Source organism: Panthera pardus, unplaced genomic scaffold (assembly GCF_024362965.1).
Source record: "Panthera pardus isolate Hobbes unplaced genomic scaffold, ASM2436296v1 HiC_scaffold_12, whole genome shotgun sequence".
Taxonomy (NCBI): domain Eukaryota; kingdom Metazoa; phylum Chordata; class Mammalia; order Carnivora; family Felidae; genus Panthera; species Panthera pardus.
The window spans coordinates 16,575,506-16,591,450 of record NW_026526677.1 but is presented as its reverse complement, the minus strand read 5'-3'; the positions used below and the strand labels follow the sequence as shown (position 1 = coordinate 16,591,450).

Genomic DNA, 15,945 nt, shown 5'->3' with positions numbered 1-15,945 from the left:
ATTCAAGGCAGTATGAGAACAACATAAAAAGCTGTAGATGCTTACAGAAGGGGGAAATTTGCTAAGGGAGGATCTGTGAAAGGGATGGGCTTTTCTTTTCTTTTTTTTTTATGTTTATTTTATTTTAAAAGAGAAGGTGTGAGCAGGGGAGGGGCAAAGGGAGAGGGAGAGAGAATTCCAAGTAGGCTCTGTGCTGATGCACAGCACAGACTGTGCAGAGCTCAAGCCCATGAACCGTGAGATCATGACCTGAGCTGAAACCAAGAGGCTGACGCTTAACCAACTGAGCCACCCTGGTGCCCTAAAAGGGATGGACTTTTAATCTGGGATTCAAAGATATGTAATTACCAACAGACTAAAAAATGGAGAGGGGATGGGTAAAAAAGTAATAAAAAAGTAATAAAATGATTCTTTTTTAATCTATCAAATTGGCAAAGATGAAAAAGTTTGACAGCCGTTGGCCAAGACTTTGAGAAACAGACACTCAAACTCACTGTTGGTAAGAGTGTAACTGGTGCAAACTTTTAGAAGGATGATTTAGCAGTTGTTAAAATGTAAAGTGTGTATAATCTCTGGCCCAGTAATGCCACTGTTAGGAATTTGTTCTTCAGATCTATGCAAGTATTCAAAGAAAAATGCCCAAAGATATTCACTGCAGCAATTCTTAAGATACGGAAAAACCAAAAACCAAAAACCATCCAAACCCTAGAAATTACATGTCCATTCATAGGGAACTTATTACATAAGTTACAGAATATCTACTCAACAGAACGCTACCCAACTGTTAAAAAGAATGTAGTTAAGCTATATGTACTGGAATAGAAAAATGCACAAATTTAATTGAAAAAAGGCAAGTTGAAGAAAAGCGTATGTGGAATCATTTTATTATATGTGGTTATAAAATGCATATGTATTTGTACACATGCCTGAAAATGATTAGAACATTCCTGGAATTTCAAGAAACTAACAGGGGAACTGGGAAGGGAGGGAAACAACTGTTTTGTTTTGTTTTTTGTTTTTTGCCATTGACATGTTAATTAAAAAAATAGAAATAGGGAGAATGTCTAGTAGTGGGAAGAGAAGGCCCAAGGGCACAGAAACAAGAAAGTGCATTATAGGTAGGGAATTGAACGTGTGAGTTTGGTTTTCGAACAGGGTTCATGTTGGGAAGTAATGGGATACAAGGTTGACAGAGAAAGGAACAATTCTCGGAGGGTCTTGAATACTAAAGGTAAGGAATTTGTACTTCGGGTAGGTGATGGGGAGCTATTGAAGGTTTCTGAATCAGACAGTGACAACATCAGAACTTCTCTTTAGGAAAACTAATTAGCTTGTTTGTCTAAAATGGGTTAGAGTTGGAAGCCCAGTTAGGAGTCTGATATGAGGTGATAGCAGTGGGAATGATGAGAACAGATTCCAGAAAGAGTGGAGGATTTTGCAACCAACTTAGTGCAAAGGTGAGGATGGGGCCCATTTAGGGAGATGAGTCAAAAAACATGCCAAGATTTGAACCTAGGGATTGGGAGGGGTCATTGCCCAAATGGAAGTAGAAAGTCAGGAGAAGCCAGTCTCAAAAGGAAGGCAAGGAATTTAGTTTTAGACCTGTTTACTTTTAGGTACCAATGAGACATCCAAACAGAATCTCTAAGTAGATCTAGGAAATACAGGATAAGGACTGTGAGAAAAGATTAGGAATCACCTCCATAGAGTAGAAAACATGATGAGACCACAGAGTGGGAGAGTGGAGAGTGAAAAGGAGGGACGTGAGAACAGATCCATCGGTAGGGAAAAGAGAAAAGAACCTAGCAGAGCAAACAAGGGTCACAGAAACCTTTGAGAAATGGGTTAGGAACATATACAAATAGTCTTTTTCAGTCATTGGTATGTTTACTTTATTTAAATATTATCAGAAATAAGTTGAAGATTACATTTATAAGGAGAGCAAGATGGTAAACTGGAATTTGCTCAATAAAGGATGTATGGAGTCTGGATCCTGGAGAGCTTTAGAACAAGATGGCAAATCCCTTTTTGTCTTATATGGTTTAGGTGCAGCCCTAGTGGGCATTAGATGTCTGATTCCATGCATTTATTTGTTCGTTCATTCAACAAATATTTATTGAGCACCTAATATGTGCAGGGACTATTCTAGGCACTTGGGATAATCAGTGCACAAAATACACACACACACACACACACACACACACACACACACACACACACACACGTCCCTCTTATGGTACTCACATTATAGTGAAAAAGCATAGACAATCAACACATAAATAAATTATATAGTATGTTATTAAACAACGTATGCAATGCGAAAAGAAAAAAAGAGTAAAACACGGTGAAAGAGATTGGGAAGTAGAGTTCGAAAGACTGCAATTTTATAAAGAGTGATCAGAGTAGGTTTCATTCAGAAGGTTACATTTAAGCAAAGACTTGAGGAAGGCAAAGGAGTTAGCCATGAATTTATCTAGAGGAAGAAAGTGCAAGCCAGAGGAAACAGCTATGCAAAGACCCTAGGTTGGGAACACGCCTCTCAGGTTAGAGAAACAGGGAGGCCTGTATAGCTGAAGCAGAGTAGTTGGCAGGAGGGTAGCAGGAGATGAGGTCTGATAGGCAACAGAGGGCAGGGGAGTGGCAGATCCTGTAAGGCCTTGTAGAAACCTAACATAATATCTTGCTCCATAGTAGGTGTTCAATAAATGTTTGGCCAGTCATCTTTTGCAGTCCAGGATTATCACCAAACAGCATTTATCTATGTATTTATTAGAGTGACGTGTGCTTACTTTATTCCAAGGGCCTCTCAGTAGTTCTACATAAGGAAAATATTAACAGGGCAGTGAACCCCTTGGAGGCATTAGAGATCAAGGCAAACACTGTATTATTGCAACTGGAAGCAGTAAACAGATGCCAAACATTGTGGCTGCTGAATAAATGTGCTGGGCATTTCTGAAAAGCCTGCCAAGGGTTGGGACAGTGCTCATTCCATCGTAATCACAAGCTGCTTTCTGGGAGAGAAACAGCTCTACCATGGGACGTGGACCCAGATTTCCAGCCTAAGAGGAACGGCTTCAATGATTAACTTCCTTTCAACTTTCAGTCCAGGTACCTAATGCATTATTCCCTGGAGACAGCAGTGGTGACATTAACACAGGTCTCAAGTGGCTCTGGGTTTTTGTGCCTTGACTGGCCTCTGAGCCTATCCCGGGTTTCACTGGTTGCATTTAATAGGTATTGAGTGAATGAAGGAATGAATAACCCTTTTCTCTTTTCTCATAGCCCATTTTCCCATAGCCCCCCAAATTCAGGCTGTCCAAGAACTCTGACCACAGAAGCATCAGCTCCACCAAAGAGGAAGGAGGCAGAGGGAGAGATAGGGACCTCATTAGCAGGCTGTCAACAGGCTTTTAGGGCTGCAGGGAAAACTACGGAGAAGGGCAAGATAAGTGAGAGTTCTTGGCTCTCTGTGTCTTGTAAAATGAAAAAGGCAGATTGCGTAGCTTGGGGCTAACTTCAGCCTTGGGTTTAAACTCAGACCCTTAATTAGGCTGTCTGGATCTGTTTTAACATCATGTCAAAGGAGTCCAAAATTGTGAGTTGGAGCCTTGACTCTGTTCCGCAAGCTGAGCTCTGCTTAGCCTCTGCCAGCTGCTTAATGGGAGAATGATCTAGAGAGAAAATAAATGGGTGAGTGAGGGAATGTTACAAAACAAAGGCTGCCTGAAACATCCCCAAACACACATCCTATTAAGTGGATCAGTTGAGTCATTTTCACATATGAAGAAAAGACACACTCATACAGACTTTTTTTAGCTATAAAAAGGGCTCAACTCCATTTGTAATCATTATGTCCATAGGCAGAAATAACTGAAGTTTACTATATGTTCTTGAATGTCAGTGCATTACATTTAGAACCCTGTACACCCTCAGCTCTTGCAGATGCCTTTTCTAAGTTCCTATGTAGCACTGACTTTGCTGTAGGCTTAGGTTTGGTGAAAGCTTCAGATCATGCCTTGGAGACCTCTCTATGGGCCACAGAGATCTTTTCATCTTAGGATCCATCATCTGTTCATGCAATATAGAAAGAAGGGCAGTGACTATGTTTTGAACATAATTAGCTTATAAAAATATGTCCAGTTGGTTAGAATTTGACTAACTCTCTCCCTACTCATCAGCTTCAGGTTTTATATCTAGAGAACCAGATAAGGACAACTCTTGTTTCATCCTTAAGGTTTCTCGGAAGGAACATAAAAACAAGTTTCAGGCCAGAAATAACCTTAGCAATCATCTGGCTCAACCTTTTCATTTTACTCATCAGGACAGTAAAAGCCAAGGCATGTGCATAACCCGAAAACAGGATGCTAGTCCTTGACTCATCTGCCCAGTGCCAGATTGTTGTCAAGACCTGGGCCACCAGGCCCAGCCTCTTCTCCCATTCCCATTTCCTGCTGAAGTGACAGGACAGTCACAGATTAGTGGGATCTCTAAGGCTCAGGCAGTGTTGAATACCTGATTACACTGGCTCATGTGGTCACAAGGTGTCAAAATGTAGTCACCAAATTTAGTTCTCCCAGAAACATCTCCCAGGCTTTCAAGCAAACGGTGTGTGCTCAATGCATTAATTTTTCTTGTCATCTGAAAAGTTCTTCCTGAGTTCTCAGCTCAAGTGGTCACTGTTCATGGCCTGGCTCATAACCCCGAGCCTTTGGGAGGGGGTACTTTCTACAGGTATATAGGCTTATACTTTAGGCTGGACTTCATCACTTAAAATGCTTTTCTCTCAGTATGAGTTATTAAAAAAAAAAAGAAAGAAAAAAAGAATGGTTGAGCGAGGGGATAGTTGTCCTTGAACTATTCCACTTATTTCTGTTCTGGTGCACATATCCCTTACCAAAGTTGAAAGAGTTACACACTGTAAATTAGTGTCAGATCTAAAAAATAAAAAAAAAAAAAAAATTAGTGTCAGATCTCTTGTCATTTAAATACAAGAGGCTTCAGTCTTTCTTGCTTTCTCTTTCTTTTTTTGGGGGGGGGTATGTAGGGTGGGGGTGGAGGCTGTTGCTAGATTCTAAGCTCTGTGGTCAGGCTTGGCCCACAGTAAGTGATAAACGAATTAACGGAAGCATTATTCTATAAAAGGTCTGTGGTTTAGAAAATCAACTACTGGGCTCTGACATAAAATTCTACATCTCGCACGGGACTTCCATGATTCCTAATCATCATTAGGAACCTGAGAAGGGAGCCCAACCCCCTGTCCTAGCCTTGAGATGTAGTGGATAAATTATAACAAGGAAGCTTTTTTAAAATAAAAGGAAGAAAATAAAAATAAATAAAAGGAATCTTAGTGTTGATTTGATCCATTCTTCGAAACTACGAAACTTTACTAAGATCAAAAAGAGCTAGGAGCATATCTGGGCCTTAATGAACCTTCCTTGTCCCCAGTACTTTTCTTACTATATCTGACAGTCTTGCCAGGGACTGTCATCACAAGGCAAAGTCAAGTTCTGTGACAATGAAGTCCTCATAGACCTAGAACAGAAATAGAAGATATATCGTATATATGTCATATACTTCCTTCCAGCGCCTGGAGAGGTCACTAATAATCATGACACTTTCCCCTTGGAGTCTCCCCAGGACCTCAGGCAGCCACTGCCAACCAATCAGAGTCAACACTCGAGATTAAAACCTGCCATCCCTGTTCTAGAGGAAGTGAGGATTTCACAAGCCAATGAATTCTGGTCTTGACCTGTCTCCTCAAGATGAGTTGACCCTTCAACCAGGAACCTCACACCTTTTGTTGTTCTTCACCATCCTCACGTCCCCCAAGGACTTAAAGGTGATGTTGCAAGAAGGTTTTTGAAAGCATGGGTCTGCCAGACAGAGCGGGTGCAATGATTAGTCATGACTCCAAGCCAGGCACAGTGATTAAGAAAAGCTAAATTTATATTAAATTATCATAAAGTCCTAAAATACTGAACATAGTGGTTAAATAACTCCAGAAAGTCCAATCTCTCCAGTGAGTAACGTTAAAACCATTACACATGAGCGCGGGAGAATCACTTCCATTAGTTTAGGACAAGAGAGGTCTTGCTTTTTACATAGTGAATCAGTGCTCAAATAGAGATTTCTTCAAATATGTCTTTTCTACATTCTGAACAGCCCAAGTGCAATAAGATCCTTCCCCCTTCCCAATCAAGAAAATGCCACTTTTCTACTTTCTCCTCATCCTCAACCAAGAGTCTGAGGACCCAAAGTGCTCTTTTCCTGCCCCGTCAAATGTGAAATGTCCCCCTTTCATCCCATAAGTGGCACCTCGCCTTTCCCACTTTGTGTACTGGAAAAGACTTGCTGGCCTGGCCAGGCCGTCCTGTGTGGGCCCAGACCTGGCTTGGTTACTAACAACAGGGCTAAGGGCTTGGCACCTGTCTCTAGCAGCCTTAGAAGTGACCAGAAAAACTTTGCTCGTATCTTTTTTTTTTTTTTTTTTTTTTTTTACTCACATGTTTGGCAGCTGATTTCTCAATACCAAGAACCACAGGAGAGGTTTCAAATCAGGAAACTTCCCCTACAAGCCCTCGCCTCTCTTCTCAGCCCATTGTCCTCTCCTATTGCTTCTTGTTCCTGGGTGGAGGAGGTCTGGATCTGCTCCAGGCTGAGAGCCCTTCATCAGCGGTTCTACCTTTCTACATCCTGCCCCCTACTTTTGTGTCTTGATTTAGCCCTCCTCACCACCACAAGGCTAAGTCAGAGAAAGCAACTTGGGGCGGGGGGTGAGGGGAAGGAGGGGGCTATGTAGAAGGTTTAGGGCAGAGAAAAAGGTCTCAACTCCCCTGATGCTAGCACGAGACACACGCTCTTTGTGTGAATGGGCACGAACCAAGTGATGGCATCACAGCATGGAAAGTCAGTCACTTAGCCGGGAAAAGAGTTGGAATGGGAACTTCACCACCCCACAGCCACAGGTTCTCTGTCCACTAACTTTGATCCCTGAGCACTTGAGAGACAACACAGGAGGTTCAACCTCATGGATACTTCCTGTTAGGCCCTGGGTGCCCCAAGTCTATAACCCAATCTCTCTTCCTGACCATTTATGAAGACTTTTGGCCATTTCTTTGAAAAGTTGTTTCACGGTCTCTATGCTCAGAATCCCAGAGAATGAGCGGGGAGAGGGTGGCAGAACGTGAAGGTCCAGGTGATATGCTGCTTTGGGTCTAGACAGCGCTGGTAAGATGTTGCAAAGACTTAGCCCTCGGGGCCCCACATTCCTCAAGCCCCTGCTCACAACCTGGTGACTTAGAGTCAAAGACATAGGAAGGGTACTGGCCAGCAGTGGCACCAGCGGGGGAATTCATATTAGCTGCTGCCATGCGGTAAAGACCCTGTCATCGGAAGGTAGAAAAGCTTCCAGACAAACTAGCAGGAGGAAGAACAGATTGAGCCACACCCAGATCTCACCAATATCGGCAGCTGAAAAAAAAAACAACAGCAGCTCTTAGGGCAAGAATAATATCCACTGCCAGCAATGGACAGGACACGCGGCCCAACCACCCTAAAAGCTTTCTCATGTTACCAATGCACTTGAGGCTGGAGGCTTCCCAGATGCCCATACCAGCTGGGCTCACTCCTCCTTCCTCTCTCAGCCTCTATCCTTCATCTCTCTCTTTACCCTTGACCCCTGCCCCAGCCCCTGATGGGCAAGTTCTCTTAGAGAAGCGGCCAGGCTGGCTCTGATGGGAGAGAGGGAAGTCTTGGATCATCAGTTCTTGTGAGGCAGGGTACCAGGGAAAAGCTCTGTACTGAGGAGGAATCATTACTGAGCCTAGTTTTGGGGGCTCAGGATGGGGTGCAAGAGGTGAAGTTGGCGGTAAAATCCAGGTCTAAATTTTCGGGATGCACCCTCATTTCTTGTGCACAGGTAGTTATGGACTCAGGTGGAAACAGCTCCCGCGGAGGACCCGGGAGCGGTTATGGGGTGGGAGGTGGAGGAGAAGGACGAGCACATAGGAAGGGGGCCTGTTGTATAAGTGAGCACAAGGACCGCAAGTCCATGAAGGAGAGGGAACAGGCAGGGAGGGAAGGGAACGACGGTGTTTAGACCTGGCTCTCTGAGGAGAGCTTGCGTTCATGTTTCCAGCCCGTGTCTGGCAGAGAGCCCCGTCTTTCAGGAGTGGCTGCGGTATGGACACTGCTGCACTCAGACTGCTCTTCCTGCAGCAGCTGCTCTGTCTCCGTGTCATCCAGGGAGCCAGAGCTGGCCTGGATGGACACTGTGTCTGTCTTCATGCACACATGATCCCGCAGAAGGCCCCCCCGTGAGCTGCGGAGTTGCTTGAGGTCGTCCCACTCAGCATCGTCCCCAGACAGAAGGCAGATTCCCTCTACAATCTTGATCTTCTCCTTGGTGTAGTTATGGTCAGGCCCGCCCTAGGGTGGAGGGTGGGGAGACACGGTCAGTCGGCTGGCTCTCTAAAAGGATCTCACGGTGAACCGGAAAAGGAAGTAGATGGGGTGAGAGGAGGTGTGAGGGGTACAAAGATCCCACAAACAAATGGGGAGACTTGGTCAGAGAGCAAACAGATGAGTCGGCCTAAAAGGAGAGTAGCAGCTAGGATGATTATTACCCTTCTTAAGACAGGGAGGAGGGAGAACCATGGCTTCCAGTCCTGCATCATCCACTCACTGGCTATGTCACCTTGGGCAAATTACTCAGCATCTCTAAACTCAGTCTCCACACCTGCAGTGTGGGGAGAATAACAGTATCCATACCTCATAACCAGTTGCGGTGAAGGTTCAATGAGGTGATACACATAATGCAGTTAGTAGGTGCTTGACACGTAAGATACGTTAAATCATGTTAGGTATTGTTACATTGTTATTGTGAGTTATTAATGGGACACCATGCTGATATGCATGGCCAAAAGTAATTGACAAAGGCAATTCAATGTGCATTTATTTGGGATTTTAAACTCCTCCTGTGCTCTTTTGTTCTTAATTCTCTTCTTCCTAATTTTGTTAAGGAGAAAACTTTTGGGAGGTAAGACAGGAGGAATCTAGAAAATCTCCTTATTTAGATTTTGAGTGCCAATCCTTTGGGACCCTATAACCTTTTCTGGGAGGTTACTCTGGCTCTGCTCCCACAAGCCTTGGGGCCATTCTCAAGCAACCTGGGATTGTTCCAAGGACAGCCTTAAGTTCTACTCAGGCTTCTCCCTTTGTGGATTTCTCAAAGAGGAGTCTTACTCCTGGTTTCTGGGGGATACCAACCAAAATGCCACCTCTACCAGGACACAACGAACCATGGCTGAGATTCTGTCCTGGGACAGTATTCCCACCGAGAGCTCTGCAAATGTTCCTCTATTTTAGTAGCAATTCAACTCCACAGACATTTACTGAGCCCCTGCATTAAAGAGGATACTTTGCTGATTGCCCTCTGGGAGTGACAGCTCCCTCAATAGAGCAGAGACAGACACAGATAGCACACAAGCACACAAGCACACATGTGCACGTGCGTATACACACACTCATTCCCCCAGCACACCCTCCAAGCTGAAATTAGCATAAGATTAGAGAGAGCCGTGCAGTGTCTTCACCTCAGAGACACGCTGGGTAAGCTAGGGAGAGGTGGGGGACACGGCACTGGCAGTTTGGGGGGGGGGGGAGGAGAACACCACTCCCTCTACAAACACAGTGCAACAGGTACCTGAAATCAAGAGGAAATCAGAAGAGAAAGGGTGAAAGACTGTCAGAGGGGTGAAAGAGCTGCTGAGGAAAAGCACACAACAGAAGAAAAGAGGTCACACACTTGTAAGTTCTAACCTGTGAACCTTATTATGGTTCTTTTCTGGGGCATCAGACACTCTAGGAACCTAAGACTCAAGAGTCTCTCAAAGATACTAAGTGAGAATGGGATCTACCATCCCTAAAACTGACAACTATCCCTGCAGGTTCTGTTTTGGCTTACAGTGGAAGCTCTTTTAATATGGAAACTCATGGAGCCAGAAAGCATGGGATTATTATGTAAAGTGCACTCATTATGCATGGTGGCCCTGTAGATATGAGGGCAAGTTTTGACTGTGCTAGACAGGCCAAGAGAGTAGAACGATTAGGGTTTCATAAAGGATATAACTTCTGATGAAGGGTTACAGGATTTTAGAAAAAGCAGCGGTTGTATTAGACTAGGAAAATCTGAAATCCCAGGCTACTGATTCCTTGTGGAAATGGGACTATTTTTCAAGCCTAAACACTCAGCAAATAATTTTTCACTGAAGCAACAAAGGAGTTAAGAGAGCAAAAGCATGTAAACCTTCAAAATTCTAGAGAAATCTCTTAAGATTCTGTGATAAGAGGAAGAACAGCAAAAACATAAACAAAAAGAAACAACAACAACAAAAACCCAGCCATTGCCAGCCATAGGTGCCAACAACTTGGATCAGAGGTTAGAAAAGGGAGAGTCCAGGAGCTGTTGGGTTTTGAGGGGTATTGTCTAGGCGTCTGGGGTGCTTCACAGGGGCCTCACTGCAGGGGAATGATGACTAAATGAGGAAACACCTATGAGCCTAGTAAAATATCTCCTGGCAGGGAGGCGCACACTCCCATGCTTTCAGACTCAGACCTTCTGGAATCTGCTTTCTAACCTTGCTCTCACTAAGGTCCCTCAAGCCGGTCCCTCAGAGAGTCTACATCTGTCCAGAAACCCAAATCACATTCATTTCTTCTGTGCATTATGACTTCCAAAATGGTAGATGGGACTACCCGGCATCCCTCACTGATCCATTCAGGCAACTGGAGCGTATCCTTCCCCCCTCCAGAAACAAACACAAACAAACAAACAACCACCTTGAATATAAACTTTAATTTTTACCTCTTTCTTATAGCACAGTTGATTGTACATGGCTGGTTTCGGGATTGCTTCAATTTTCACTTCTTGAGTGGAAGTTCGGTAGGAAGGGTTGCTGTAGGTCAGGTTTCCCATTCCCGGGTCAGTTAACTTGGATTTTTTGTGTCTTTAGGAGGAAAGGTGAGGAGAAATTAGTTCAGATCTTTATCGGGGTGATATCTGGGGAAGTTGTAACCTCAATGTGGTAGGCAGCCTCTAAGACAGCTCTAGAGATCCTCGCCTCCTGCTTCTCCCACCTTCTGAATCCCTGCTCCTTGAGTGTGGGCCGCACCTGATGATTCACTCACTTCTTTTTATTTATTTTTTTATTTTTTAAGTAATCTCTACACCCAAGGTGGGGATCGAACCCACAATCTCAAGGTCGAGACTTGCACCCTCCACCGACTAGGCCAGCCAGGCGCCCCTGGTGATGCACTTCTGAAGAACAGAAAATACAAAAGTGACAGATGCTAGATTAGGTTCCAGAGAAACGTGTGGCTTCTGTCTTAGGTTGCCTTTACTCTCTCTTATGCTAGCTCTGGGGAAGCAAGCTGCCAAGTGGCCAGTTGTCCTTTGGAAAGGCCCCACAAGGCAGGGAATGGATGAGAGTGACCTACAGTCAACAGCTGGCAAGGAGCTGAGACCCTCGGTCCAACAGCCTGTGAGGAACTAAATCCTGCCAACAGCTACACGCATGTGCTTGGCAGGGAATCCCTCCCCGGTCAAGCCCTGAGATAAGACCACAACCCTGACTGATACCTGGACTGTAGCCTGGGAGAGACCCTGAGGCAGAGGCATGCAAGTAAGCTGCACCCAGATTTCTAACCCACAAAAGCTGTGAGATAATAAATGGTTGTCATTTTAAGTTGCTAAGTTTGGGAATAATCTGCAATAGATAGCTAATCCACTGTATCAAGACAGATCTGTGTTTCAATCCCACATCTGTTACTTACTAGCTGGGATCTTGGTAGACATAATCTAAGCTTTGTGAGCCTCAGATCCTTATCTGTAAAGTGAGGAGTAATAATACCTGTATTATGTAGCATTGATACATATTCACTAAATACTAACGGTTACTATTATTATTAGTGTTGTTGTTGTTGTTGTTGTTGTTGTTGGAAGCAGGAGCCACAGCAGCATAGCAAAATCCTGGTATTTTTGCTGCAAGCTGTGTTTAAAGCATTTGGAGAAAATATACACAGGGTCATAAAAAGGATTCTAAACTGAAAATGACACACACTCCACCTTCCCAGGATGATCCCTACTGAGCAATGACATATCAAACTATATTGGGGTAAAGGCCGTGGTTATGTGAAGAGAAGATCATTTCCACCTTCGGTGGTTTGAGGTGAGGCAGAGCAGAGGAGAAGCAAAGATGGCAGCATCAGTCCCAGCTCTGTCTCTTCCCGTGTGACCTTGGGTAAAGCCCTCTGTATCCTCGTCTATAAAGAGAATCCCGAGGGCTGCTGTGGTCCTAATAGGAGAAACCTACTTGGGCTGTGAATGGTGAAGAAGGATCAGAGTTCAGGTTCTACCTCGCTCTGACCAGGGACCTATCTTCGACGTGAGGCTGGTCAGAGGTTAGATCAGCACGATGTGGAGCTTCAGGAGAGCACAGATAATGAGGACCAGTGACCATGTGGCCCCTGCAGCGAGGCTGAGGTTACCTGTACAGCATCAAAGCTGCAATTGCCACCAAAATCAGCAGAATGCTGAGGAGTCCACCGATGACGTAGCTGACATGAAGTCCTTCCCCTAGAAGAACAGAGAGACACTAGGTGGGGGCCACGGACAATCTTCCAGCTGGCGTGAGGGCTGGGAAGACGAGGGTTCCTTTGGTAGGGGTTGGATCCCACACCACCTGAGGATAGCCAGGGAAGAGGCCGCAGGGGTAAGGGTAGGGGGCTGAGAAGAGATCTATGGTCCTATCTCTCATCCCAATTCCAATATTTACTACCCATGTGACTTAAGGCGAGATGCTTAACTTGAAGCCTATGTTTTCTCATCAGTTAGAGGAGATAGTTAGATGAGCGATAATAAACCGCTCCTAGCCTGCTGGCAATGACACGTGACTGTATATATACATATACACACATGCACACGTGTGCACGGGCACACATATATACAGCTTAACAAATGGTTGGCATATGGAAAGTACTCTGTAAGTGGTGGCTAACTAATGATTGTTTTTTCTATGGATTCAGCCTGAGAAATGGGTTGGACAACCCCAAAGAGTCCCTATGAAGGTTTTGGAAGGTATCAGTGGAAATTCGGATCCCTTATACCTTCTTTTCTAAAACAGTTGGGCACTCAGGGCTCACCTGGAGCAGCAGGTATGGCCTCATTGGAATGTGCACAGAGGCCCAGCCGAGCATCCTTTTCAGAGCATCTGTGGGGCAGAGAAAACTGAATGTGAAGGTTACTTGTATTCGATAAAGACCTTGCCTTCCTCTAGGAAAGGGGGAAAGTCCTGGGAAGGACAGGGGGAAAGGCTTTGGAGTGGGGCTTGCTGATATTTGATTGTACCTGATGGGAGACATCAGAAGCACAGACCAGGAAATACAGAGAAATCAGTGTGAGTCACTGTCTTCGGGATGCGATATCATGTTTAAATGAGTTTTAAAATATGTACGCTTAGGGGCGCCTGGGTGGCTCAGTCGGTTGAGCGCCGACTTCGCTCAGGTCACGATCTCGCGGTCCGTGAGTTCGAGCCCCGCATCGGGCCCCTGTGCTGACAGCTCAGAGCCCGGAGCCTGTTTCAATTCTGTGTCTCCCTCTCTCTGACCCTCCCCCATTCATGCTCTGTCTCTCTCTGTCTCAAAAATAAATAAACGTTAAAAAAATATATATGTACGCTTATTATTTTTATTTTAATTTAAAAACAAGTTTTAAAAATGTTTATTTATTCCTGAGTTAAAGAGAGACAGAGTGTGAGTGGGGGAGGGGCAGAGAGAGAGAGAGAGAGAGGGAGACACAGAATCCGAAGCAGGCCCCAGACTCTGAGCTGTCAGCACAGAGCCCGACGTGGGTCTCGAACTCACAAACTGTGAGATCATGACCTGAGCCGAAGCTGGACACTTAACTGACTGAGCCACCCAGGCACCCCAAAATATGTACTCTGTAAAGAAGATTCCTCTAAAAAGGAGAAGCAGGTCTGGAAGTAAGCTAGAAGTCTGCTGAGACAACACTAAGAATATCAATAGTAGGGTTCGTTAAGCTACCAGGATGAGCTGGAAGAAACTACCAGCCAAGCAAACCTCTGACTGGATACAGATTATCACAAGGTCTAAACAGACCTTGAAAAAACCCCTGTTTTTCTTCTCTTCATTCTTTCAAAAGAGAATATGCAAGACATCCAGAGGGAGGGATCAGGGAACCAACTTGAAATGCTAAGGGGGTAATTTCTTTGTGGCACATTATGAACAATCAATTAAAGGCATCTCCTGGGGTGCCTGGGTGACTCAGTTGGTTAAGTATCTGACTTTTTTTTTTAATGTTTATTTTTGAGAGCACAAGCAGGGGAGGGGCAGAAAGAGACAGACAGAGGCTCTGAAGCAGGCTCTGTGCTGACAGCAGTGAACCTGATGTGGGGCTCGAACTCACAAACAGCAGGATCATGACATGAGCCAGAGTTGGACGCTCAACCAACTGAGCCACTCAGGTGCCCCTGTCTGACTCTTGATTTTGGCTCAGGTCAAGATCTCATGGTTGTCAGATACAGCCCTACAACGGGCTCTGCACTGGGCCTAGGCGTGGAACTTGGTTAAGATTCCCTTTCTCCCTCTTCTTCTGCCCCTCCCCCTGTGTGTTCATGTGCTCTCTCTCTCAGAAAATAAATAAGTAAATAAATAAGGCATCTCCTAAAAGGCTAGAGAAAAGCTACTTGCAAGAACATTTGAAACCAAGATGCATGGAGTCTTCAAATAGACTGTGACCCTAAGAAAGTAACTGAGTAGGGTTCGAAAGTTTTCTAAACTATCCTAAAGAAAATCAGATTAATCATGATTGATAGTACTTAAAAGTTAATGAGAAAAATACATGTTTATGTCTGGGTATTTGCTTTTCTATACAAACTTCTAAAAAGAGAATATGGGGCAAATAGGACAGATTTGCTCATGTGCAAACGTTATAATTTTATTTTATTTACTTTTATACCCCCAATTCCAGTTCTCAGACTTTACTTTTTTGTAAATGTTTATTTGAGAGAGAGAGAGACAGAGAGACAGAGTGTGAGCGGGGGAGGGGCAGACAGGGAGACACAGAATCTGAAGCAGGCTCCAGGCTCTGAGCTGTCAGCACAGAACCTGACACGGGGCTCAAACTCACGCACTGTGCAAGATCATGACCTGAGCCGAAGTTGGCCGCTTAATCCATTGAGACACCCACGTGCCCCTATTTAGCTTATTTTTTAAGTAGACTCTACGCCCAACATGGGGCTCAAACTCATGACCCTGAGCTCAAGAGTCACATACTCTACCACCTGAGCTAGCCAGGCACTGCACAAATTTTATTATTTTATTTTATTATTTTATTTGTTATTTAACTTTCTTTTTTTAAGTTTATTCATTTACTTTGAGAGAGAGCATACACGCGTATGCGCACATGCTCCAGCAGGGAAGGGGTGGAGGGAGAGGGAAGGAGAGAGAGAATCCCAAGCTGACTCTGCATTGTCAGTGCCGAGCCTGATGTGGGGCTCAGACTCAACCGTGAGATCATGACCTGAGCCGAAATCAAGAGATGGATGCCTAACCAACTGAGCCACCCAGAAGCCCCAAATTTTATAATTTTAAAGACATGAATCTAGAGTTCTCCTCTGGGATTATCATTATGTTTCTGCTTTCAGAATTGACATCAAGTGTTAATTATCTTTTAAGCTAAAGTTGATAATAAAAATAAAGAGACTGGTATATTACAATGGAAAAAAATGTTGTAAATAGAAAAATGTCTGGAAAGATAGACACCATTAATCAGCCATAAAAAGGAAATTCTGCCATTTGTGACTACATGGATGGACCTTGAGGACATTATGCTAAGTGAAATAAATCAGAGAGAAAAAGACAAATATT

The 15,945-nt window shown here is 44.4% G+C and overlaps 1 protein-coding gene across 1 annotated transcript in view; it reads right to left on the bottom strand.

Moving 5' to 3' along the window:
- Nucleotides 1-5,928: 5,928 nt before the first annotated feature.
- LRP4 (LDL receptor related protein 4) overlaps nt 5,929-15,945 on the bottom strand; it is a 50,129-nt gene continuing 40,112 nt past the window's right edge. Inside the window, exons 35-38 of the mRNA XM_019412477.2 lie at nt 13,201-13,268; nt 12,547-12,634; nt 10,865-11,006; nt 5,929-8,427 (exon numbers count right to left, since the gene is read on the bottom strand). Coding sequence (XP_019268022.2) covers nt 8,095-8,427; nt 10,865-11,006; nt 12,547-12,634; nt 13,201-13,268 — 631 coding nt within the window. The 3' untranslated portion in view covers nt 5,929-8,094. The remainder of the gene's footprint in view (nt 8,428-10,864; nt 11,007-12,546; nt 12,635-13,200; nt 13,269-15,945) is intronic.